General features: G+C 60.9%; 1 protein-coding gene across 2 annotated transcripts in view; it reads right to left on the bottom strand.

Annotated features, from left to right (window-relative positions):
• FLNC (filamin C) overlaps positions 1 to 24,156 on the bottom strand; it is a 36,691-nt gene extending 12,535 nt beyond the window's left edge. The window contains exons 1-30 of one of the 2 annotated variants that reach the window (XM_057425438.1): positions 23,746 to 24,156; positions 20,993 to 21,241; positions 20,526 to 20,623; positions 20,003 to 20,153; positions 19,054 to 19,172; positions 18,891 to 18,968; positions 17,955 to 18,117; positions 16,922 to 17,122; positions 15,839 to 15,976; positions 14,999 to 15,125; positions 13,989 to 14,125; positions 13,206 to 13,399; positions 12,558 to 12,671; positions 11,875 to 12,018; positions 11,456 to 11,579; positions 10,528 to 10,688; positions 10,353 to 10,443; positions 9,562 to 9,731; positions 8,930 to 9,047; positions 8,196 to 8,458; positions 6,958 to 7,555; positions 6,054 to 6,227; positions 5,253 to 5,415; positions 4,097 to 4,257; positions 3,443 to 3,610; positions 2,612 to 2,735; positions 2,372 to 2,528; positions 1,666 to 1,855; positions 701 to 724; positions 365 to 612 (exon numbers count right to left, since the gene is read on the bottom strand). In XM_057425438.1, coding sequence (XP_057281421.1) covers positions 365 to 612; positions 701 to 724; positions 1,666 to 1,855; positions 2,372 to 2,528; positions 2,612 to 2,735; positions 3,443 to 3,610; positions 4,097 to 4,257; positions 5,253 to 5,415; positions 6,054 to 6,227; positions 6,958 to 7,555; positions 8,196 to 8,458; positions 8,930 to 9,047; positions 9,562 to 9,731; positions 10,353 to 10,443; positions 10,528 to 10,688; positions 11,456 to 11,579; positions 11,875 to 12,018; positions 12,558 to 12,671; positions 13,206 to 13,399; positions 13,989 to 14,125; positions 14,999 to 15,125; positions 15,839 to 15,976; positions 16,922 to 17,122; positions 17,955 to 18,117; positions 18,891 to 18,968; positions 19,054 to 19,172; positions 20,003 to 20,153; positions 20,526 to 20,623; positions 20,993 to 21,241; positions 23,746 to 24,082 — 5,184 coding nt within the window. In that variant the 5' untranslated portion in view covers positions 24,083 to 24,156. The remainder of the gene's footprint in view (positions 1 to 364; positions 613 to 700; positions 725 to 1,665; positions 1,856 to 2,371; positions 2,529 to 2,611; positions 2,736 to 3,442; positions 3,611 to 4,096; positions 4,258 to 5,252; positions 5,416 to 6,053; positions 6,228 to 6,957; positions 7,556 to 8,195; positions 8,459 to 8,929; positions 9,048 to 9,561; positions 9,732 to 10,352; positions 10,444 to 10,527; positions 10,689 to 11,455; positions 11,580 to 11,874; positions 12,019 to 12,557; positions 12,672 to 13,205; positions 13,400 to 13,988; positions 14,126 to 14,998; positions 15,126 to 15,838; positions 15,977 to 16,921; positions 17,123 to 17,954; positions 18,118 to 18,890; positions 18,969 to 19,053; positions 19,173 to 20,002; positions 20,154 to 20,525; positions 20,624 to 20,992; positions 21,242 to 23,745) is intronic. The other variant, XM_057425439.1, reaches the window with a different exon arrangement.
• Between the last annotated feature and the right edge of the window lie 429 nt (positions 24,157 to 24,585).

Here is a 24,585-nt window from a genome sequence, read left to right as displayed (position 1 = left end):
GTTACGGTCTCCCTACTCCATGGTGCCCATTACGGTCTCCCTACTCCATGGTGCCCATTACGGTCTCCCTATTCCATGGTGCCCATCACAGCCTCCCAGCCCGATGACATCCACCATGACGCCAGCTCTCTGCCCCACGGCACTCACCATGTTCTCCAAACCCCATGGTGCCCACCAAGGTCTCCCAGCCCTACGGTGCCCATCATGGTCTCCTAGCTCCTTGGTGGCTACTGTGGCCCCAACTCTATGCCCTATAGTACCTATCATAGACCCCCAACCCCATGGTGACCACCACGGCCCCAACTCTCTGCCCCATGGTGCCCACCACATCCTCCCAACCCCACATGGCCCCACCATCACGCACCAGGACGTGGAAGGGGCTGTTGGGGACGTGCTCGCCACCGAAGCGGATGGTGATCACGTATTTCCCAGGCTCGGGCGCTGTGTAGTAGATGTCGAAGGTGCCGTCGTGGTTCTCCACCACATCCACGTCCAGCTCGGCCCCGTCGGGGGTGGACACTTTGCAGGTCACCTTTCCCTGCCCGGCCGCTTTGGCGTCCACCGTGATCACCGTCTCCTCCCCGATCTGGATGGTGGGGCCCAGGCAGGCGCCTGGAGCAGGTTTGGGGGGGTCACGGTCATGGGGACACATCTCTAGACCCACAGGTGACCTCCCCAGCCCAGCCCCGGCAGCACTTACCCAGGCCATGGCCCCCAATGGACACTGCGGAGAGACCAGGGAGAGGCACGTGAGAAGGGGCAGGAGCAGGGAGGGGGCCATGGGGCAGCAGGATGTGGCATGCAGATGCCATGGGTCAGTAAAGGATGGCATAGGGAAGGATGGAGATGCTACGGGGCAGCCCAGGGATGCTGTGGGTCAGAGAGAGCTGTTGTGGGGCAGAGTAGGGGTGCAGTGAGACAATGAGGAGATGCCACAGGGCATTGTGGAGATGTTGTGGGGCAGCACAGGGATGCTGTAGGGCAGTACAAGGAATGCCGTAGAGCAGCAAGGGGATACCATGAATCAGCAGGGGCTGCCATAGGACAGTGAAGAGATGATATAGGTCAGCCATGGGGCAGGGTAGAGATGCCATAGGGCAGCAAGGGGATGATATGGGTCACTGGAAGTCAGTATGGGTCAGCAGGGGCTGCCATGGGGTAGTGGGGGGATGCCATAGGGGAGCATGGGTCAGTGTGGGTCAGCACAGGGCTGCTATAGGTCAACATAGACATGCTACGGGTCAGTGTAGGTCAGGATGGAGATGCTATGGGTGAGCACAGGGATGCTATCGTCGGTGTGGAGACACCATGGCTCAGTGTGGACATGCTGTAGGTCAGCACAAGGCTACTATGGGTCAGTATGTGTGCTATGGGGTGCTATGGGTCAGTGTGTGTGCTATGGGGTGCTATGGGTCAGCGTGTGTGCTCTGGGATGCTATGGGTCAGTGTGTGTGCTCTGGGATGCTATGGGTCAGTGTGTGTGCTCTGGGATGCTATGGGTCAGTGGGTTTGCTATGGGTCAGTGTGTTTGCTGTGGGATGCTATGAGTCACTGTGTTTGCTATGGGATGCTATGGGTCAGTGTGTGTGCTCTGGGATGCTATGGGTCAGTGCGTTTGCCATGGGATGCTATGGGTCAGTGTGCGCTGTGGGTCAGTGCATGTACCTGTGACGAGGCACTTGCTGGCGTCGCCCGCGGGCACAGCATGGGTACGGAAGGGCGAGCGCGGGATCTCGTCACCGCCGTACTTGACGGTGCTGGTGTAGCGCCCGGGCAGCGCTGGCACGTAGGACACCGCATACGTCCCGTCCCCGTTGTCCCGGATCGATGACGCCGTCGGCTGCCCCTCGGGGTCCTGCAGCACCCAGCAGGGTCAGGGCACACGTATGGGGCACAGGTGCCCTCCAGGGCTCAGCACCCAATGGCATGGGAAACAGAGCTCAGGACCCAAAGACAGGTGCCAAGGCACTTTATGGGTCCCAGCACCATAATGGGTCCCTGCACAATATGGGTCCCAGCACCCAACACAGCATGCAATGGTGTGGGTTCTAGAGCTGCATATAGGTCTCAGCACTCAATGGCAGGGGTGCCAGGGCACCATATGGGTCTCGGCACCCAATGGCATCGGTGCTAGAGTTACATATGGGTCTCAGCACCCATATGGCCAGGTCACCACATGGGTCTCGAGACCTAGTGGTTTGGGTGCCAGAGCTACCTGTAAGTCTCAGCACCCAATGGCACGGTTGCCAGGTCAACCTGTGGATCTCAGCACCCAATACAATGGGTTCTAGAGCTACACATGGCTCTCAATACCCAATGTCATGGGTGCTGGAGGTGTACATGGGTCTCAACGGGTCCCATGGGTGCTCACCAGGATCTGGACAGTGAGCAGCCCCTCGCCGGCGTCGCGGGCGTCGATGGTGAACTCCACGGGCAGGCTGGCGGGGACGCCGGTGGGGCTGAGCCCAGGGCCGCTGGCTCTCACCTTGCTGGCGTCATGGCCCGGCACTGCCTGCAGCTTGAAGGGGCTGCAGAGGTCATGCAGGTCAGTGGGGTGCTGGGACCCACAGCCCCTGGGGGTCCCATGGTCACCCCACGGCAGACTCCTCACCTGCGCGGCACCTCCTGGTCAGCGTATTTGATGGTCACGGTGTAGGGGCCATCGGTGGACGGGGTGTAGTTGACTTTGTGGGTGCCATCACCATTGTCACGGACCTCAACCGGCTCTGGTAGACCTGGGGAGAGGCGGTCAATGGGGCTGGGGGACCCTAAGGAGGGGGCGATCTATAGGGTTGAGCACCCTATGGAGCAGGACAACCTACAGAGAGTGGGATCTATGGAGCTGGGCACCCTATGGAGCAGCAAACCCTATGGAACATGGGGTCTATGGGATTAGATACCCTATTGAGTAGGACACTCCATGGAGAAGGGCATCCATGGGGTTGGACACCATATAGAATAGAACACCATATGGAGCAGGACAGCCCATAGAGGGTTTCAACACCATAGACCCCACCCTATCCCATAGATAGAACATAGATGGTGTAGAACATCCTATAGAGGGTGGTTCTGTGGGGATTGGAGACCCTATGGAGAAGGTCATCCATGGGGTTGGACACACTATAGAGCAGGAGACCCTACGGAGCATGGGATCTATGGGGTAGGACACCCTGTGGAGGGTAGGATCTATGAGGTTAGGCATCCCTATGGAGAAGGGCATCCGTGGGACTGGACACCAGGGAGCGTGTGCTCTATGGAGCAGGACATCCTACGAAGCACAACACCCTATAGATGGTGGGATCTATGGGGTAGGACAGCCCATGGAGAAGAGCATCCATGGAGCAGGATAGCCCATGGAGCAAGACATCCCAAGCACAAATCACCCATGGTGACCACCCTCCCTCCATGCCCCCCATCCCCACGAGTTCCCGTCCCCATGTACCAGAGGGTCCCAGCAGGGTGACCTCGAGCGGCGCCAGCCCCGCAGCACTGCAGTCCACTGTGAAGGTCTGGGGCACCCGCGCCCTCACGGTGGGGCCCAGCCCCGGCCCCGAGCACTTCACCTTGCTGGGGTCCACCACGTCCTTCACCGGCACCCGGAACGGGCTCCCTGTGGGGTCAAGTGTGGGCAGGGGGACAACAAGGGCATGGGGTCAGATTGTCCATGGGATCAGAGTGCCCATGGGGTCAACATGGCTGTGGGATCAACATATCTATAAGGTCAGTGTGGGCATGGGGTCAATATGTCCATGTGGTCATTGTGGCCATGGGGAGAACATTGCAATGAGGTCAACAGGGCCATGGGTCAGTGTGGCCATGGGGTGAACATATTCACAGGGTCAACATGGCCATGGAGCCACCAAAGCCATGGCCATGCGGCCAGCACAGTAGTGGGGTCCACATGGCCATAGGACCAGCCCATGGTTTTGGGTCGGCATGGGGTGGACATGGGGCCAGTAAAGCCACATGGTGGTGGCCATTGGAGGTCAGCACACCCATACCCACCCCCAGCACCCAGGGAGCCCTTTCCAAGCCCCAGCCCCATGGAGGGTCCCACAGCCCCACACTCTCCCCCAGGACCCCACTGCCAACGCACCAGGGATGGGGTGGCCGCCGAAGGTGATGTTGACGTCGTAGTCGCCCGGTGTGAAGGGGATGTACTCCACCATGCAGCTCCCATCCTTGTTGTCCTTGCAGGACATCTTGGCCTCGGAGGGACCCTCGATGGCCAGGCCCAGCCCTCCGGTGCCCGCACCCCTGCAGAGGGGACACAGATCAGGGGGTGCCAGGGGTGGGGGGGGATGTAGACATAGTGGGGAGATGGAGGTGCCACATCCAACATAAAGGACAGAGGTGGCACAGCCCCATTGCAAGAGGATGAAGGTGTCAGGTTAGTGGCATGGGCATGAGGCGGCACATGCACGGGAGGGGATGGAGGTGCCACATCACATGCAAGGGGATGGAGGTGGCACACCCAAAGGCAAGAGATGGAGATGCCAGGTTGGTGCTGTGGTGGCAGGTCTACGGGAGGGGACAGAGGGGGCACATCCAGTGAAGGAGGATGGAGGTGGCACTTCCATTGGAGGGAATGGAGTTGCCACATCACGTGCCATCACCACCCTCTTGGTGGAGGTGGCACATCCAAAGGCAAGAGATGGAGGTGCCAGGTTGGTGACACAGCAAGGAGGTGGCACACCAACGAGAAGAGATGAAGGTAGAAGGTTGGTGTCATGGTGGATGCACCTCCATAGATGGAGGCACCACATCCAATGGCAAGAATCAGAGGTGGCACATTCATATAGTGGGATGGAGGTGGCACAATAAATGGCAAGAGACGGAGGTGATGAGTTTGTTAATCGAGTGGGATGGAGGTGGTCTCTACTGTGAAGCTCTTGGTGTGTTGGTGAGTCAATGTGTTGGGTTGTTGGTGGGTTGTTGTTGGTGTGTTGTTGATGTGTTGGGTTGGTGGTGGTGTGCTGTGGATGTGTTGGGTTATTGTTGGGGTGTAGTTGGTATGTTGGGTTGTTGCCAGGTTGGTGTTGTGTGGTTATTGGGTTGCTGTTGCATTCACCTGGTCTCCACAGTGAAGTGATTGGGTGTTGGTGTGCCAATGTGTTGGGTGGTTGCTGGGCTGCTGTTGTGTTATTGGTGTGCTGTTGTTGCTGGGTTGCTGTTGTGTTACTGTTGCGTTGCTGTTGGGTTGTTGTTGTTGGCTTGCTGTTGTGTTATTGGTGTGTTGCTGTTGCACTCACCTGGTCTCCACAGTGAAGCGATTGGCTTTCCCCACAAGGCCGCCCTCCAGGCCAGGCCCGTGCGCCCGCACACGAGTGGGGTCACAGCCCTCGGCCACAGCCACGCGGAATGGGCTCTTGGGCACCGGCACCTCATCGTACATCACCTCCACACGGTGCACACCTGGGTCACAGGGACAACAGGACACAGCGTCAGAGCAGGAGGACACGGGGTACGACCCTGGTTGGGTTCTGGGGGGTCTCAAGAGGTTCTGTGGTCCCTGGTTGGGTTTTCGTGGGTTTCAGGGAGTTTGAGAGTCACTAGATGGGATTTCTGGGAGGTCTCAGAGGGCTTGGAGGTCCCTGGTTGCAGTTTAAGAAGGATCTTGGTGGTTTGCGAGTTCCCTGGTTGGGTTTTGGGGCATCTCAAGGGCTTTGGAGGTATCCGATTGGTGTCTGGGAGGGTTTCAAGGGAACTTATGGGTTCCTGATTGTTGTTTTGGGGGATCTCAAGGGGTTTATGGGTCCCTAGTTGGGTTTTGAGGGATCTCAAAGGCTTTGAAGGCCCATGGTTGGGTTTTGGGGGGTCTCAAGAGGTTTGGAAGTTTTGAAGAAGATCTCGGTGTTTTGAGGGGTCCCTGGTTGGGTTTTAAGGGATCTCAATGGCTTTGAAAGCCCATGGTTGGGGTCTTAGAGGGTCTTAAGGCGTTTTGGGCATCCCTGACCATGCTGCTGCATGATCCCTGGCTCTGGGTGCCCATGGGGATGTCTGTGGCCAGGGGGCTTCCCACAGGAAGTGACTATGGGGTGCTGGAGTCTCACCATCCTCGTAGGGGGTGTACTCCACACGGTAGGTGCCGTCGCCGAGGTCGGTGACAAAGGTGTCAGTCTTGGCGCCCGAGGGGTTGATCACCCGCGCGGTGACATGGGGCCCCCCCGTCTTGGTGAGTGCCCGTGCGTCCACCGTGAAGTCGGTGCTCACCTCACGCAGCACCCCTGCAGGACGGGACTCAGCACCCACCCGGCGAGCACAGTGGGTGCCCACACAGGGGTGGTACCTGTGGGGCTGCCCTAGGGGGCTCTGTGTAATGGGGAGGGCAGGGGTGGCCATGGGGGTGAGATGGTCATGCAAGGGTATGGTGGCCATGGGGACCTCCATGAGGAGAAGACATCCATGGGGAAGGCCATGAGGCAGACCTGTCCATGGAGAGGACCTGTCCATGGGGAGGAAACGGCCGTGGAGATATCCATGGGGAGGACAAGTCTATGGGGATGGCTATGGAGAGTAGATAATAGGGATGGCCATAGAGATGGCCACGGGAAGGACATGTCCATGGGGATGGCCATGAGGAGGAGATGGCCATTGGGAGGATGTGTCAATAAAATGGACATGGCCATGGGGAAGACATGACCATGAGAATGTCCATGAAAGGGAGATGGCCAAGGGGAAGACGTATCCATGGGAATATCCATGGGGAGGACACCCCTATGGGAAGGACATGTTCATCAGGAGATGGCCATGGGTATGGGTAGGACACAGACATGGAGAGGACATGAGGAGATGACCATGGGAAAGAGATGGCCATGGACAGAAGACAGTCATGGAGAAGACATGCCTATGGGAATGGCCATGGGGAAGACACATCCATGGGGAGGAGATGGCCATAAGCAGAAGGTGCCCATGGGGAACAGCTACCCATGGGCAGCACCTTCCCCTTGCCCTCACCTCGTGGTTCCACTCCTTTCCCATAGACCTTGACACCGCTGGTGTCCACAGCCGGATCCACGGTGACGTGCACTGGGAACTTGGGCACAGCGCGCCCCCCGTACTTGATGGTGATGGTGTAGGCGCCGGCGCAGGCCGGGGTGTAGGTGATGGTGTAGGTGCCGTCGCGGTTGTTCTGGATCAGCACCTCCGCCTTCACCCCCGCTTCTGAGATGATCTCAATGGTGAGCTCAGCCTCGCCGGCTTTGGAGCAGTCCACCATGAAGGTGGCCACCTCGCCTGCCTTGCCGTGCTCCAGCCCGGGGCCGCTGGCCGTCACCTTGTCCGGGTCGAACACCGGTGTGACCACGGCCTTGAAGGGGCTGCCCGGGATGTGCTGGTCGGCGAAGAGGATGTTGATGGTGTAGTCGCCGGGCTCGGTGGGCAGGTAGGACACGGCACACGAGCCGTCCCCATTGTCCTGGCACTCGATCTTGGCCTCGCACGGACCCTCCACCGTCAGCCCCAGGCCCCCGGTGCCGGCACCTTTGGTGTCGATGGTGAATGGGGCCGGGGTGTTCACGCGCCCGCCCTGGAGACCCGGCCCAAAGGCGCTCACCTGTGAGTGTGAGAGACAGGGGATGAGGGTGCAAGGAATGGGGTGACCATGGGGAGGGTTCAAGGGATGGAGGTGAGGTGGGGAGGGTGTGAGGGATGAACATGATGGAGGTGAAGGTGCAAGGGATGGGATGGCAATGGGAAAGGTGCAAGGGCTGGGAATCTGAGAAGGTGGAGTGGTGCAAAGGATGGAGACGGTGGTAAGCACGTTTTGGCATTAAGTGTGCAAGGCAAGAGCATGCCAGTGACAAGGGTGCAAGGGATGAGTGTGCCGGCCGTAAGTGTGAAAGGGATGGGGGGATCTGAAAAGGGGAGGTTGCAAGGGATGGAATTCGGCAGGTGACTGTGCAAGAGATGGAGTGGCAATGGGGAGTGTGCAAGGGGTGCTGTGCTGGTGGTACGCGTGCAAGGGATGGAGCGATGGAGGGGAGGGTGCAAGGGATGGGTGCTAGAAGTGAGTGTGCAATGCAAAAGCATGCCAGTGGTGAGGGTGCAAGGGATGGGGTGACAACGGGGAGGGTGCAAGGAGCACACACAGGCAGCGTGAGCGTGCAAGAAGCACAAGGGGCTCAGTGGTGCCCATGCTGTGGGTCAGTCGTGCGAAGGGGGTGTCAGTGGTGCCCCGGGGTCCTCGCACTCACCTTGTGTGGGTCAGGGGGCAGCAGTGCCTCCACGGGGAAGGGGCTCCCGGGCACCGGGTGCCCATCGTAGGTGACGTGGACACGGTGGGGCCCCTCCTCGGAGGGGGTGAAGGTGACCGGGTGGGCGCTGCCGGGGGGTGGTGGGGCCACCCTACAGGGCACGGGGCGGCCCGAGGGGCCGGTCACAGACACCTCCACCCGGCCCTGGCCCCCTGCGCCCTGCGCCTGCACCGAGAACTGCTGCGCCTGCCCCACGGACGCCTCTGTGGGGGGATACGGGGGTCAGGGGGGATCATCATTGACACAGGGGTCCCACCACCCCAGAGCGACCATAGACAAGAGGGTCCCACCCCAGGGGGCACCTATCCCACAGAATACAGCCATACCCAAGTGTCTCCAAACAAAGGGTGCACCTTACCCAAGGGTGCCCCCCCCCAAGGGTGCACACCATAACCAAGTGTCCCACCCGTGCTGCACCCCATACACAAGTGTCTCCCCACCCCAAGGTTTCTCCCACTCCATAGTGCAACTCACACTTAAAGGTGGTGTCCCCCGCACCCCATGGTGGCCCATAATGAATAGAGCACTCTCCAAGTGTCCCCTCCACTCCATGGGACACCCCACACACCAGTGTCCCCCTCACCCAAGAGGGTCCCCCACCACCCCAGGGTGCCTCATACCCAAGGGTATCCCTACCCCAGGGTGCCCCCCAACCGCAGGGCCCCATCACTCACTGCTGTTGAGCCCCTGCACCTTGACCTTGCTGAGCTGCAGGGGTGGGGCCACGGTGACAGGGAAGGGGCTGCGTGGGATCTGGTCACCCCCATAGGTGACAGCCACGGACAGGGGACCCTGCAGGGGGTGATGGACACAATGGGGATGGGGTGTCAGGAATTGGGTCAGTTGCGTGCCCCATGGGGAGGGGGGGTCAATGAGGGTGCCTTTATGGGGTGCACATGGGGATGAAGTGCCCATAGGTGCCCCATGGTGATGAGCCCACAGTGGCACCTCATAAGGGCAGGCCTGTGGGATACCCCATGGGGATGGGGTGCACATGAGGGTGAGGTGTCAATGGGGATGGGGTGTCCTTATGGGGACGGAGTTACCCATAGGGGTGCCCCAAGGGGATAAGGTACCCTTGGATGCCCATGGGGTGTCAATAGGGATGGGATGCTCATGGGGATGGGTTGTCAATGGAGGTGCCCATGAGGATGGGGCTCCCCAAGGGGATAGAGTGGCCCGTGGGGATGGGGATCCTCACGGGGATGGAGTGGGCAGTGGGGATGGGGTGCTCATAGTGGTACCCATGGGGGCAGCCCTATGGGCGTGGGGTGTCCATGTGGCACCCATGGGTGCCGGCCCGTACCTGCTGCAGCGCCGTGTACTTGACAGTGTAGGTGTAGTCGTGGTTGTCGATGAGCTCGAAGTCGGTGACAGCAGGGCCCGGCCCCGGCCCCCCAAAGTGCACGTCCAGGGGGGCTTTGCCTGCACCCCGCGTCTGCACCGTGAAGTGCGTCGGCTGCCCCACCTCCACGCCTGCACGCGGGGACACAGCATGGGGACAGCATCAGCATGATGCTGAGCGCACACATGGACCCACAGCACCCGGACCCATGGCACCCACCATCCCTGCTCTAGAGCACTCAACTGCACGGCAGCCAGCACCACAGCACCCAGAGCCACATAAATACAGAACTCATAGACCCCACAGCACCATCCATCTATGCCCCACAGCACCCACAGCACTCACACGCATAGCACCCGTGTCGCACAGCACCCTGAGTCTCTGCCCTACAGCACCCAACCCTACAGCACCCAGAGCCACATACCCACAGCACCATTCACCCCACAGCACCCATCTTCACAGCACCATCCAACTCCAGCCCCACAGCACCTAGCCCTGTGGTTAGGGTCTCAGTCCTATGGCACCCATCCCCACAGCACCCAGGGTTCCTCCCCCATGGCACCCAGCCCCACAACACCAAGGGATCTAGATCCAAAGCATGTAACCCCACAGCACCCATAACACATTGCCTTACAACATCCATCCCTACAACACCCATCCCTATAGCACCCAGAGCCACATCCCCTCAACACCCATCCCTACAGCACCCATGGTCCCTGCTCCACAGCACCCACCCCTGTAGCACCCCTCACCTGTCCGGCTGAGCCCGGGCCCCTCAGCCTTGACCTTGGAGGCGTCATGGGATGGGTCCACCTTGATGCGGAAGGGGCTGCTGGGGATCTCCTGCAGGACAGGCAGTGGCTCAGTGGGGACGGGGACACCCCTATAACCCTGGGGGGTGACCCCGCGCCGTGGGGATGGGGGTACCTGGTTGGCAAACAGCACCATGATGGTGTAGAGCCCCGCGCCCGGTGGCGTGTACTTCACCGTGAACGTGTCGTTGTCGTTCTTGATGATGTCGAAGTCGATGTCGGCCTCCACCGGCCCCACCACACCTGGGGCGCACTTGATCCCGATGCTCACATCGCCTGCAGGGTGGGCACGGAGGGTGTCAGGGATGGGTCACCCCGGGGTGGTGGTGATAGAGGAGGGGAGAGGGGATGTGACGTGGGATTGGGACTGGGGATGGAACAGGGACAACTGGATGAGAGGCCAAGACCAGGGATGGCGGACCAGGGACAGTGGATCAGGACCACAAATGATGGACCATGGATGATGAATGAAGACCGTGAATGATGGTCCAGGGAAATGGATCAAGACCATGGATGATGGACCAGGAATGATGGATCAGGATCAGGGACGTTAGACCAAGTCCAGGGACAATGGACCAGAGATTATGGACCAATACCAGGGATGTTGTACCAGGAATGACAGACCAGGACCAGGGATGATGGACCATGACCATGGACAACGGTCCAGGAGTGATGGACCAAGACCAGGAATGACAGACCAGGACCAGGGATGATGGACCATGACCATGGACAACGGTCCAGGAGTGATGGACCAAGACCAGGGATGATGGACCAGGACCGGGGACAATGGACCATGACCAGGGACAATGGACTGGAGATGATGGACTAAGACCAGGGATGATGGACCATGACCATGGACAATGGTCCAGGAGTGATGGACCAAGACCAGAGTTGCTGGACCAGGACTGGGGACAATGGACCATGACCAGGGACAATGGACTGGAGATGGACTAAGACCAGGGATGATGGACCAGGGACACTGAACCATGTCAAGGGGCCAGGTTGCAGTGCAGTGCCCACAGCGGTGTCCCAGGGGTGCTCACCCTGCCCGGCCTCGCTGCAGTCCACAGTGAAGTAGGTGGGTTCATTGGCCTTGAGCCCTGTCTTCTCCACACCCGGCCCATAGACCTTCACCCGCCCGGGGTGGCTGCCCTCGCCCACCGCCACCTGTGGGCACGGCACTGGGGTCACTGCTCCTGCCAGCATCCCATAGACCACAGCACCCCAAAGACCACACATCAACACCCCGCCTGGCACTCCCAACCCCACCTCTGACACTTCATGGGACTCCCATCACCCATGAGACCTCCATGTCCCCCACATGGGACCCCATCCCTCCCCAGCACCCCATAGGTCTGGGATCCCCATCTCCATGGCCATAGGATGCCTATCTCCATCCTTAGCACCCCATCCCTATAGGACCCCCATCTCCATCACCCCTCCAACACCCCATGGCACGCACCCGGAAGGGGCTGCGGGGGGTGTTCACGCCACCCCAGGTGACGATGATGGTGTGCTTGATGGCCTTGGTGGGCACGTACACACAGTGGTAGGTGCCGTCACCGTTGTCCTTCACCTTGATGTCAATGGGGAAGCCCTCGGCGTCCTGCAGGCATCAGAAGAGGTGAGGGGACCCATTGGCACCCAATGGTGCCCAATGGGACCTACTGGAACCCAACAGGAACCAGTGTCACCCAATGGCTCTCAGTGGCTTGCAACAGGACCCAACATCCCCCAGTGGAACCCAATGGCTCCCACCAGGACCCAATGACACCCAATAGCACCCAGTGGGACCCAGTGGCATACAATGGGACCCAATGGGACCAAATGACTCCCAATGGGACCTAACAGCACCCAACAGCTCCCAACTCCCAGCTGGATCCAATGACACTCAATGGCTGCCAACAGGACTCAGTGGGACCCAATGGGACTCAAAGGCTCCCAATGGCTCCCAGGGGGACCCAACAGCACCTGGTGGGACCCAACAACACCCAGTGGGATCCAATAGCTCTTAACATGACTCAGCGGGACCCAATGGCTCCCAACAGCACCCAATTAGACCCAGCGGAATCCAATGGCTCTTAACAGGACCCAGTCAAACCCAATGCCACCCAAAGGAACTCAATGGCTCCACCATCTCCTTACCTGTGCATAGAGCTTGAGAGGCCCTTTGCCGGCGCCGCGGGTGTCGATGGTGAACTCTGCCGGGCGCTCCACGATGCAGCCGCTGGGCTCCAGCCCCGGCCCAAAGGCCTTCACCTGTGAGTGGGGACCAGGCTGGCTCCGGCACCTCCAGCACCCATGGAGAGTGCAATGGGGTGCAACGGGCTGCAGTAGGGCACTATGGGGCACAGTGGGGTGCTATAGGGTGCAAAGAGGTACACTGGGGTGCAGAAGTGTGCTATGGGGCACAGCTGGGTGCTATGAGGTGGTATGGGGCACATGAGGGTGCAATGAGGTGCATTGGGGTACAGAATGGTGTTATGGGGCATAGAGGGATGCTATAGGGTGCCATGGGGTACCATGGGCTGCAGCAGGGTGCTATGGGGCACAGCAAGGTGCAGTGAGATGCTATGGGGGTGTTATGGGGAACAACAGGATGCAATGAGGTGCTGTGGGTTGTAATGAGGTGCAATGAATTGTTACGGGGTGCAGCAGGGTGCTGTAGTGTGCTATGGGGTGCAATGAGGTGCTATGCGGCACGGAAAGGTGCAATAAAGCGCTACGAGGTACAATGAGGTGTCATAGGGTGCTACAGGGTGCTATGGGGCTCCATGGGGTGCAGGGCAGCACCTTGTCAGGCCAGGAGTCCTTGGGGGCGGGCAGGATGTGCGCGATGAAGGGGCTGTCCTTGATGTCCTCGTCGTCACACACCACATGCACGGCGTAGTCCCCGGGCTCCGTGGGCCAGTACCGCACATCGCAGGAGCCGTCCCCGCGGTCGTCGCACTCGATGCGCGCCTGTGACGGGCCCTCGATGGAGAACCCTGCGCGGGGCACCAGGGGTAACCCAGGGACAGGGTGGGGGAACCCGTGTCCGTGTCCCATCATGGTGACACCCCGGCCATGGTGACCCCCTTCCCACGCCCATGTCCTCACCATGTCACCCACCCCGTAACCGCATCCGCACCGTGGTGTCCTCCAACCCGTACCCGTGTCCCCACCGTGGTGTCACCCACTTGGTGTCCCCACCGTGGTGCCACGCACCCTATGATGTCCTCCAGCCCATGTGCGTGTCCCCACCGTGGTGACACCCACCTTATGGTGTGCTCCAGCCCATGCCCACATCTTCACCATCCCATGGTGTCACCCACCCCATACCCATGTCCACCACCCCATATACCCACCCCACGGTGCTCCCCACTCCACACCCACATCCCCATTAAGATGTCACTCGATCGCCATGTCCTCACCATGATGCCACCCACCCCATGTCTACTCCCCACCATGGTGTCCCCCACCCCATGTCTGCACCATGGTGTCCCTGCCCATGATAGCACCTACCCCATGCCCATGTCCCCACCACATGTCTCCCACCCCACACCCATGTCCCCCCTCAGTGTCCCCATGTCTCACCCAGGGTCCCCACTTCGGTGCCCACAGCCTCCACCACGAAGTCGGCCGAGGCGCCCACGGTGCCGCCCTCCAGTCCCGGCCCCCAGGCCCGCACCTTCTGCCACCCGGGCGCGGGGGACACCTGCACCTCGAATGGGCTGCGCGGCATCACACGCGTGTTACATGTGTCATACGTGTCACACATCACATGTCACATGTCACACATGTCATAGATTTCACACATCACATGTCACGTGTCATACATGTCACACCACATGTCACACATCACATGTCACATGTCATACATGTCACACATCACATGTCATGTGTCATACATGTCACACGTGTCATACATGTCACACATCGCATGTCACATGTCATACATGTCACATATGTCATAGATGTCACACATCGTATGTCGTGTCATACATGTCAAACGTGTCATACATGTCACACCTCACGTGTCATACATGTCATGTGTCATACATATCACATGCATCATGTCACACATCGCATGTCACGTGTCCTACATGTCACACATCGCATGTCACATGTGTCGTACATAGCACACGTGACATGTAATGTGTGATTATGTATGACACATGTGTCATACATGTCACACATTACATGTCACATGTGTCATACATGTCACACACCACATCACATCACACATGACATGTCACGCATGGCCTCATGCAGCCCTTGCACACCCGGCACACCCCCCATGCCCCTTGTGCACCCCACTCGTTCCTTATGCACTCCTCGCCCCTTGCACATACTGCAACCCCCTGCGCCTACCACATGGCCCATGCACGCCCTTTACACACCCCTCGTGCCCCCCACTTGCTCCTTGTGCGCCCCCTCACACCCCCCTTGCACCTATTACAACCCCTCGTTCCGATCACACACCCCTTGCACACCCCCATGCACACCCGCCCGCCCCCGGGGCTGACCCACGGACGGGGATGTCCCATGGGCAGGGGGTGACCCACGGATAGGGGGTGACCCACGGATAGGGGGTGCTGACTGACCTGCGGGGGATGGCGTAGCCCCCCCACGTAATGGCCACCTGGTACTTGCCGGGCACCAGGGGGCGATACTCGCACTCGTAGACGCCGTCACCCACGTCCCGCACCGTCACCGGCTCCTCCGTGCCCTCTGCGGGGGAAGGGGGTCAGTGGGGGCACCCCCATGGGGCACCCCACAGCGGGGCCCACATGGGGGATCCAATTACACAGCCCTGATGGGCACCCACTGAGGTGTCCACCAACCACCGCGTGCATGAGGACCCCACAGTGATGGACCCCACCTTGGGCACCCCTATGAGCCCTCCCAGCCGTGCACCCCACTATGGGCACTCCCCAATATGCACCCATCCCACCCATGGGCACCTCCATGGCGATTCCCAACCATGGGCACCCCAATACTGGTCCCAAACCACGTATATCCCTCCATTGGGACTTCCCAGTGATGGACACCCCCCCCCCCCCAACCTGGACACCCCTATGGACACCACCAACCATGAACCCACCTGCGGGACCCCTATAGCCCCACAGCCATGGCCCCTCTCAAAAACCCCCCTACCATGAACCACCCATGGGATACCCCAACTAGGGGCACCCCCAAGACACCCCCCAATCATGTGCATCCATCCCATGGGCACCCATATTGCCCACAACCATGAACTATGGATGCCTCCACCAGTCATGGACCCCCAACCGTGCACCCACCCCACAGGCACCTCCAAAGCACCCCAGCCATGCACCCACCACCCGTGGGCACCTCTATTGCCCCCAGCCATTAACCATGGGTACCACCCAACCATGAACACCCCCATGTGTCCCCCGCCATGGGTGCCCCCCATCACTCACTGGGCCCCTTGACGACCACGCGCAGGTCCCCGGTGCCGGCGCCCTTGGTGTACACCTTGAAATCGGCCACTTCCTGCACCCGAACCCCCTTGGGCTGCAGCCCCCGGCCCGTTGCGCGGCACGCAGATGGGGTGCACGCTGCAGGGGCACAGGAGACATGGAACAACATGGAATGACATGGAATAGCACAGAACAATGGGGGGTGATGCGGAGTGACGTGGCACCAAATGATGCAGCTTGATGCACGATGACGTGGGATAACATGGCACCGAATGACATGGAACGACATAGCATGACATGGCACAGAATGATAGGGGATGGCATGGAGTGACATGGAATGACACGGGATGACATGGCACCCTCAGCACCCACACCACCTGGGAGCCTGGGAAGGGCTATGCGACACCGGGGTAGAAGCATGGGGGACACTCTAGGGACATACGAGATCCATGGGGACACCCTGAGGCATAAGGGTGCTGTTAGGGACACCCCGGTGACACCCTGTGCACAGACTGATCCCATGGGAACAGCCTGGGCGCAGAGGGGTGATACCCGGGGACAGGGGTGTGCCATGGGGTCTCCAGGGGCATAAGGGACCCACAGGGACACCCAGGGCCACCTTGGAACCATGAGGACAACCTGAGGACAGCGGGGTGCCCTGGGGCCACCTTAGGGCATAAGGGACCCATAGGGACACCCTAGGGATAGAAGGGTGCTACGGGGTCTCTAGTGGCTTTAGGGTTTCATGGGGACAACCTGGGGCTTTAGAGACCCACAGGGACACCCTAAGGAATAGAAGGTGCCATGGATCCAAGAAGGATCCATGAGACCCACAGGGACACCCTGGGGACATAAAGATGCTATAGGGATTCCCAGGGGACACCATGGGAACCAGTGGGTACCATGGGGCACTCTGTGGGCATAAAGGTGCTATGAGGTCCCCAAGTACTTAAGGGTGCCATGGGGACACCCTGGGGACATGAAGGTGCTATAGGGTCCCCAAAGGCATAAGGGCACCTTGGGGACAGCCTGGACCCATGGGGACACGTGGTGAGACGATGGGGGCCCTGGGCCAGGTCTCACCTTCAGCCACGTGGACGCTGAAGGGGCTCTTGGGGATGTTGGAGCCGGCGAAGGTGACGCAGACGGTGTGAGTGCCCTCCAGCACGGGCCGGTACGTGCAGCGGAAGATGTTGTCCCCCTTGTCCTCCAGCATCACCTCCACCGTGTCCCGCCGGCCCTGGGGGTCCACGATCACCACCCCGACATCCCCTGGGCCAGCACCTGCGCCGCAGGGACACGCTCAGACATTGCCACGGCACCAGTGCCACCAGGAGAGCATGGGCTCAGAGCCACGGGGACATGCAGTGGCCATGGCACCACAAGGACATGGTCCCAAGTGTCACCATGAGGACATGGTCCCGGAGCCACTAAGCCTTCCATGACCATGTTATCATGAAGACATGGCCTCAGTGCCACCAGGCCATGCCATGTCCATGGCACCCTGAGGACGTAGTCTCAAGTGCCACTAATCCACACCATTTCTCATGCCACCACGAGGATACGGCACCAGAACCACCAGGCTATGCCACAGCCATGTCGTCACAAGGACATGGCCTTAGTGCCACTCAGCACCTCCATGGCCACACCATCACAAAGGCATAGTCCCAAGTGCCACTAAGCCGTGCCATGGCCACACCACCGAGGGAAGAGGGCACCCAAGTCACCATGCCACGGGCTGTGCCACCACATGGCTATGGCCTTAGTGTCACCCAGCACCACCAAGAGGACACATCCCTCCAGCCACCAGGTCATGCCATGGCCATGGCATCATGAGGACATGTCCCCATAGCACCATGAAGATGTGGCCCCACAGACACCAGGGTACACCACGGCCATGCCACTGTGAGAAACAGAGCCATCAGCCATCCCATGGCCACGGCACCATGAGGACACAGGCTCAATGCCACCAGGCTACGCCATGGCCACACCGCCATGAGGACACGGCTTTGGTGCCACCCAGCACCACCACGTCCACGGCACTAGGAGGACACGGGCTCGATGCCACCAGCCCCGCCATGCCCACGGTACCAGGAGGCCCAAGCTCAGCACCCACCCGCGGTGTAGATGTCGAAGTAGGTGGGTTTGTTGGCCACGTTGCCAGTGGGCTCCAGGCCGGGGCCGCGCGCCGTCACCTTGCCCGCGTCGCCCAACGCCATGGCCACGGAGACCCCAAAGGGGCTCCTGTCGATGTTCTGCCCCGCGAACAGCACCGTCACCTGCAGTGGGGGGGCACGGAGGTCAGGGTGCCCTCGACTGGCACCATGGGGGGACACAATGGGAACCCCGGTTCCATGTGCTGAGGGGTGGCCCCAGCACTGACCCAGCAGGGGCACCCAAAGGTGCCTTCATGGACACTAATGGGAACCTCAAGGGACACCCCTATTGCATTGTCCCCTCATGGACCCCCATGAAACCACCCAGGACCCTTCAGTATGGCCCTCAGGGAGCCACTAAAGTCCCCTCAGGGTTCCCCTATTGCAATATTCCCCCCCCCCCCGAGACCCCCAAAGGCCCTCCACTGGACCTTAATGGGACTCTAAAGGTTCCCCTATTGCAATGCCCTCCCCCAGCAACCCCCAAAGACCCTTCAATGGACCCTAATGGGTCCCCCAACGGTCTCCCCAAGGTTCTCCTATTGCAATGTCTCCCCAAGGATCCTCCCCAAGGCCCCCAGTGGACACACAGAGACCCTAATGGGACCCCAGGGGAATCCCCAGTGCAATACCCAAGGGGATCCCTAATAGGGTCCTTATGCCACCCACCCAGAGACCCCCCCAAAACCCCCCAATGGACCCTAATGGAACCCTCTAGTGGTCTCCCCAAGGTCTCCCTATTGCAATGCCCCCCCCCCCCCCCCCCCCGCAACCCCCAAAGACCCCCAATAGACCTTAGTGTGACCCCAAAGGAACCAGTGCAATACACAAGAGAGATCCTAACTGGGTCCATATGCCCCCCCCATAGACCCCTAGCACCCATGGGTGCCCCTCACCTTATGCATCCCAGCCACCTTGGGCACATACGTGACGCTGTACGTCCTCTTCTTGTCGTTGTTGGGCACCACCTTGGCCTGGGCAAGGGGGGGGATCCCAGAACAGGGGTGATGAGACCTGGGTACCCAGTGGGGGGGGGGGCACCCCAGGGGTACCCCTTACCTCCTCAGTGTGGCCTTCAGGGTCCTCCACATAGACCAGGACCTCACCAACACCAGCATCCAGGGTCTCCACCGTGAACTGCGCCGGCTGCAGCACCACGTTCCCCTGCGGCTCGATGCCTACGGCGCCAGGGGGAGTCAGGGGGGGCCCACAGGGACCCAGGGTGGGTGCCAGCACCAGGGGCACCCATGGACATCAATGGCTTGGGGTGGTGTGGGCGGGGGGCAGAGGGACCGGGGCAGCCTGGGGATCCAAGGGGGTCACTGGGTATGGGGGGGACCCTGGTTACCAAATGGGGGGGTCTCTGGGTATGGATGGCACTTTGGGGTGTCACTGGGCATAGACAGGACCTTAGAGTTCCTTGGGGTGTCCCTGCACGTGGGGGGACCCTGGGGGGTCTAAGGGTGTCCCAGGGTATGGGTGGCATTCTGGGGCACCCTGGGGTGTCCCCACATGTGGGTGGCACCCTAAGGGTGCAAGAGTGTCATTGGAGGACCCTGGGGTGCTCCTGCTCATTGGGGGGGGGCTGGGGTACCCCTTGGGTATCCATGGGTATAGCTGGCACCTTGGGGTATCCCTGGTCATGGTGGGGACCCCAGGCATAGGTGGCACCTTGTGTGATCCTGGGGTGTCAATGGGCATGTAGGACCCTGGGGAGACCCAAGGGTTGTCCCTTGGGTATCCCTGGGTATAGGTGACACTTAGGGGTATCCTTGAGTGTGGGTGGCACCATGGGGGACCCTGGGGTGCCCCCGGCTTGGGTGACACCTTGGGTGTCAAGGAAAGGGTCCCTATTCTTGGAGGTCCCCATCCCACATCTCCAACCCCACATCACCCCACACCCCCTCTTCATGTCCCCCCGTATCCCCTTGTGTGCCCCACTGTGTCCCTATGTGTATGTGTGTCCCCAATGTCCCGCCCAGTGCCCCCCATGTCCCCATTCCCATACCGGGCCCATATGCGCGGGCACGAGCGGGCTGGGGCTGCCGTGGCCTGAGGGGCGCCCCGGGCTTGAGCTTGGCCTTGGGGAACTGGGACAGGTAGGTCATGACCGAGTGCTCATCCACGTTGGGGTCCACGATCTCCTCGGGGGCGATCACCTGGGGGCACCCAACAGCACCCGTCAGAGCGCCTGGGGCACACAGCGACCTCTATGGGGACCCTCAGCACCACCCTCCCCAGCGGCACCCACCCAGGGGTGGTTTGTGCCATGGGGCACCCCAAGGGACCACTCTGCACCCCCAGGGCCCCCCTAAGCCCACAGGCACCCCCCATACCCAGGGACAACCTGAGGACCCTCCTGTACTCACAGGGACCCTCCATGCCCATAGATCCCCCCATGGAACCCCAATGATTGGGGACCCCAACACCCAGAGACACCCCCGGGGACCCCCCAGTTCCCCATGATGGGACTCCCCAGCACCCCCTGCCCCATGCCAGGGGGACACCAGTGCTCCCAGTACCCCCCGCACCTGGGGCACCCCGAGCCAATCGTCCGCCTGCTGCATGGCCTCGCGCGCATTCTGCACCGGCTGGTTCGGGTCCCAGCTCTCCCAGTCTGGGCACAGGCCTGCGAAAAGGGGGGGGTCAGCACCACAGGGACACCCCCACAGCTCTCCAGTGTCCCCTTCACCCCTAAGGTGCTCCCCAAGACCCCTTTACACACCCCAGGGCCGCCCCCAAGCCCCATCTGCCCCCAGTCAGGCCCACCTAATACCCCCAAAGACCCCTCTAAAACCCCCCAAGATGCCTCTGAGCCCCTGATACACCCCAAGACACATCTAAGACGCCCCCCAAGATCCCTCTAAGCACCCCTCATCTAAGACTCCTCTACCCCACCCCAAGACCCTCCTAAGCCCCCTCTGCCACCCCTCTAAGACCCTCCCCAGCCCCACCTGCACCCCATAGCCCCCCACCCCGTGCCCCCGTGGCCGCTGACCGGGCGCGCAGTTGTCCACCAGCGCTCCCAGCGCCTTCCCGTCCTGCCAGTCCCGGTGGAAGTTGGTGATGGGCAACTGCGGGACCTTGTGCTGGATCCAGCCCAGCAGCCGCTGCTTCGGCGTCTGCCGCCGCGCCTCCTCCTCCTCCTCGTCCTCCCACATGGGCATGGAGATGGAGTAGTGCAGGATCAGCGTCCACACCAGCCCCAGGATCAGCTTCAGGTTCCCGTCCACGATCGCTTTGCTGTCTGTAGGGCGGGGGAGCCGTCACCCACCGGACACCCCCATCGCCGGCATCGGGGCGCCCCACACCATGGGAACACCCCAAGACAGCAGGGCAGGGGGGTACGGTTACCCCATTGCAGCGGGAGGAGGGGGACACCCCAAAACCATGGGGACACCCTGAGTCCATGGAGCAGGGACCTGACACCATGGGGGCACCCCGAAACCATAGGGCAGGGGCTGACAGACCATCGTCAGCACGGGGACACCCCGAAAGCATAGGGTAGGGACCTGACACCACACCACCATCATCGGGGCACTCCAAACCATGGGGAAGGCACCTGGCACCATGGGGACACCCCAAAACTATGGGAACACCCAAAATCCCTGGGGAAAGGGACCCTGAACCCTTTGGGACACCCTAAAACCATGGGACAGGGGCCCTGACACTATGAGGATACCCCAATACCATGGGACAAGGATGAGGGGTTCCTGTGACTCTGGGACACCCCAAAACCATGATGGGGACATCCCAAAACCCTGTGACAAGAATATGGGGTCCCACCACCCTGGGGCACCCCAGAACATGGGAAAGGGTCCCTGTCACCCTCGTATCAGGCTGCGGACACCCCAAAACCCCCAAGGCAAGTATGGGGGTCCCTGCCACCTTGGAGACACCCCTAGAACACGGGCAGGGGTGCCTGCCACCCCAATACCAAGAGGGGGACACCCCAATACCCCCCCCACTGCTCCCCTGTCTCAGCAGAGCACCCCACAGCACCCCGACCCCCAGACCCCCAAAATCCCACCAGAGAGTGCTGGGGGGGGGCACACCCTGACAGCACCATGGGGTCCCCCCACAAAGCACCGTCACAACAGCTTGGGGGAGCTCTAAACCCCCCAGCACCATGGGGATCGCCATCAAAGCACCGTGGGGGTCCATTGGACCCCCCTCCCCAGCACCTTAGGGTTCCCCCCCATACCACTATGGGGGTTCCATGACCTCCCATAGGCTCGGGGGTCCCCCCACAAGGCACATTGGGGGTCTCCCTGTGGTGCCCCCGCAGCACCCTGGGGACCCCTGACCCTTGTGAGGGGTCCCTGGATGGGGAAACTGAGGCATTGGGGGGGGGTGTTGAACAGAGGGCGGGGGAGGGGAGCCCCAGGCATTCCGCCCCTCCCCCCCTCCAGCCCTGCGCGCGGACCCCGCGTACCGGCCCCTCCCCCTCCTCCACAGCCCCTCCCCCCAGCCCCCCCCCCCCCCCCCCCCATCAGCGATCGTGTTTCGGGCACGAACCCGCTGCAGATGCGGCCCCCCCACAACATCTGGGCACGAGGGGGGGAGGGGGGAGTGTGCAAGGGGGGGGCACGAGTGGGTGTGCAAGGGGGGGTGTGAAATCATCACCCCCCATGAGCAGGCGGGTGGGAGGTGAGGGCGCAAACGGGCGTGCAAGGGCCCTGCACACGAGGTGAGCGTGCAAGGGGTGAACCCACCAGCGCAGGCCCCGAGCCAAGAGCGAGCTCAGCGCGGCCACCCCTTGCGTGGCCCCTTTGCACACTCACCCCCGGCTCCGTTTGTGCTTGTTCTTTGCTCTTGCACGCTCAGCATCACCCCTGGCCTTGCACGCTCACCCTTCATTTCACCCCATCACCCGCACACACTCACCCCTCACTGCCTCTCGGCCATCACTCCCACCCTTGCACACTCACCCTTCTGCCACCCCTATCCTTGCACACTCACTCCACCCCAAACCCCTCACCTTTGCACACTCACCCCTCTCTTAACCCCTCCATCACTTCTACCCCTGTGCGCTCACCCCCATTTCACCCCACCACACTCACACTCACCCTTCTATCACCTCTGCCTTTGCACACTCACCCTTCATTCCCACACCACCCCAACGCTTGCACACTCACCCCTCACTCTCACTCCTCTCCCAACACCTCCATCTCCTCTACCCTTACACAACCACCCCTTCCCTTGCACACTTATCCCTCACTCCACCCCATCACCTTCACACACTCACCCGTCATTCCCACTTGTCCATCAGCCCTGGCCTTGCACACTCACCCTCACCCCTTACTCCCACTCTTTCATCACCCTTATACTCGCACACTCACTCCTACATCACCCCAACCCTCACACACTCCCCCTTCACTCCCACTCACCATCACCCCCCCTTGCACGCTCACTCTTGTCCATCACCGCAACCCTTCACTCTCACCCTTACCCTTGCACACTCACCCTCACCCTTCTATCACCCCTCCCCTTTCGCACTCACCCTTTACTCCCTCTTATCCATTATCCCTTCCCTCACACACCCACCCTTCACTCCCAAATCACCCCTTCCCTTGCACACTCATCCCTCATTCCACCCCATCACCCTCACACGCTCACCCTTCACTCCCTCTTATCCATCACCCCAACCCGTGCTCACTCACCCTTCTATCATCACCCCCCTTTCACGCTCACCCTCACTCCATCCAAACCCTCTCTCCCATCCCCATCGCACCCCCGTTGCACGCTCACCGATGGACACCAGCTTGATGTGCTCCCGCTCCAGGAACTCGAGGGCCACGGAGACGTTCTCCAGCTTCATCTGTCGGAAGTTGGGGCGCGGGTGGTACTTGCGGCCCATCTTCTTCTGGCTGAGCACCTCGAGCAGCGCGATGAGGCGCAGCCCGTCGCTCAGGTCCCGCTGCAGGTCCCCGATGCGCTTGTGCACGCACTTGAGGTGCTCGTTGCACCAGCGCGTGAACGTGTTCTGCTGGATCTTCTTCCACGGCGCATCCTCCGCCAGGTCCTTCTCGGTGGCCGGCAGCTCCTCGGGCTCCTCGCCCGGCTGAGCCTCCAGTGTCGAGTTCATGCTGCTGGCGATGGGGGGCCTGGGGGTGATGGGGTGGTGCTGAGGCCCAAATGGGGGGGCTTGGGTTGGGTGTTGGGGTCCTTATGGGGGTGCTGAGGGAGGGTCAGTGTCCCAGGAGAGGGTCCTGGGTGGGTGATGAGGGTCCTGTATGGGTAACAAGCTCCTGGGTGATGGCTCTGGGTTGATATTGGGGTCCTTATGGAGGTCCTGGGTGTGTATCAGGGTCCTTATAGTAGTTTTGGGCTGGTATCAGTGTCCTTAGCAGGGTACTGGGTGGGTATCAGGGTCCTTATGGGGACCCTTATGGGTATCAGGGTCTTTATGGGGGCCCTGGGTGGGTATCAAGATCCTTATAGAGATCCTGGGTGGGTATTGGGATCCTTATGGGGGGATTGGGTGGGTATCGGGGTCCTTATGGGGGTCCTAGGAGAGGATCAGTGTCTGCGGGGAGGACCAAATGGGGCCCTGGGTTAGTACCTGTGTCCTGTGGGGGGTCCTGGGTT

This window comes from Pezoporus wallicus, unplaced genomic scaffold, assembly GCF_028554395.1.
Source record: "Pezoporus wallicus isolate ANWC-B61680 ecotype Strahan unplaced genomic scaffold, APGP_CSIRO_Pwel_v1 contig_4722, whole genome shotgun sequence".
Classification (NCBI taxonomy): Eukaryota; Metazoa; Chordata; class Aves; order Psittaciformes; family Psittacidae; genus Pezoporus; species Pezoporus wallicus.
Note: the sequence above shows the minus strand (reverse complement) of the source record. Positions and strands in the feature narration are given on the sequence as shown.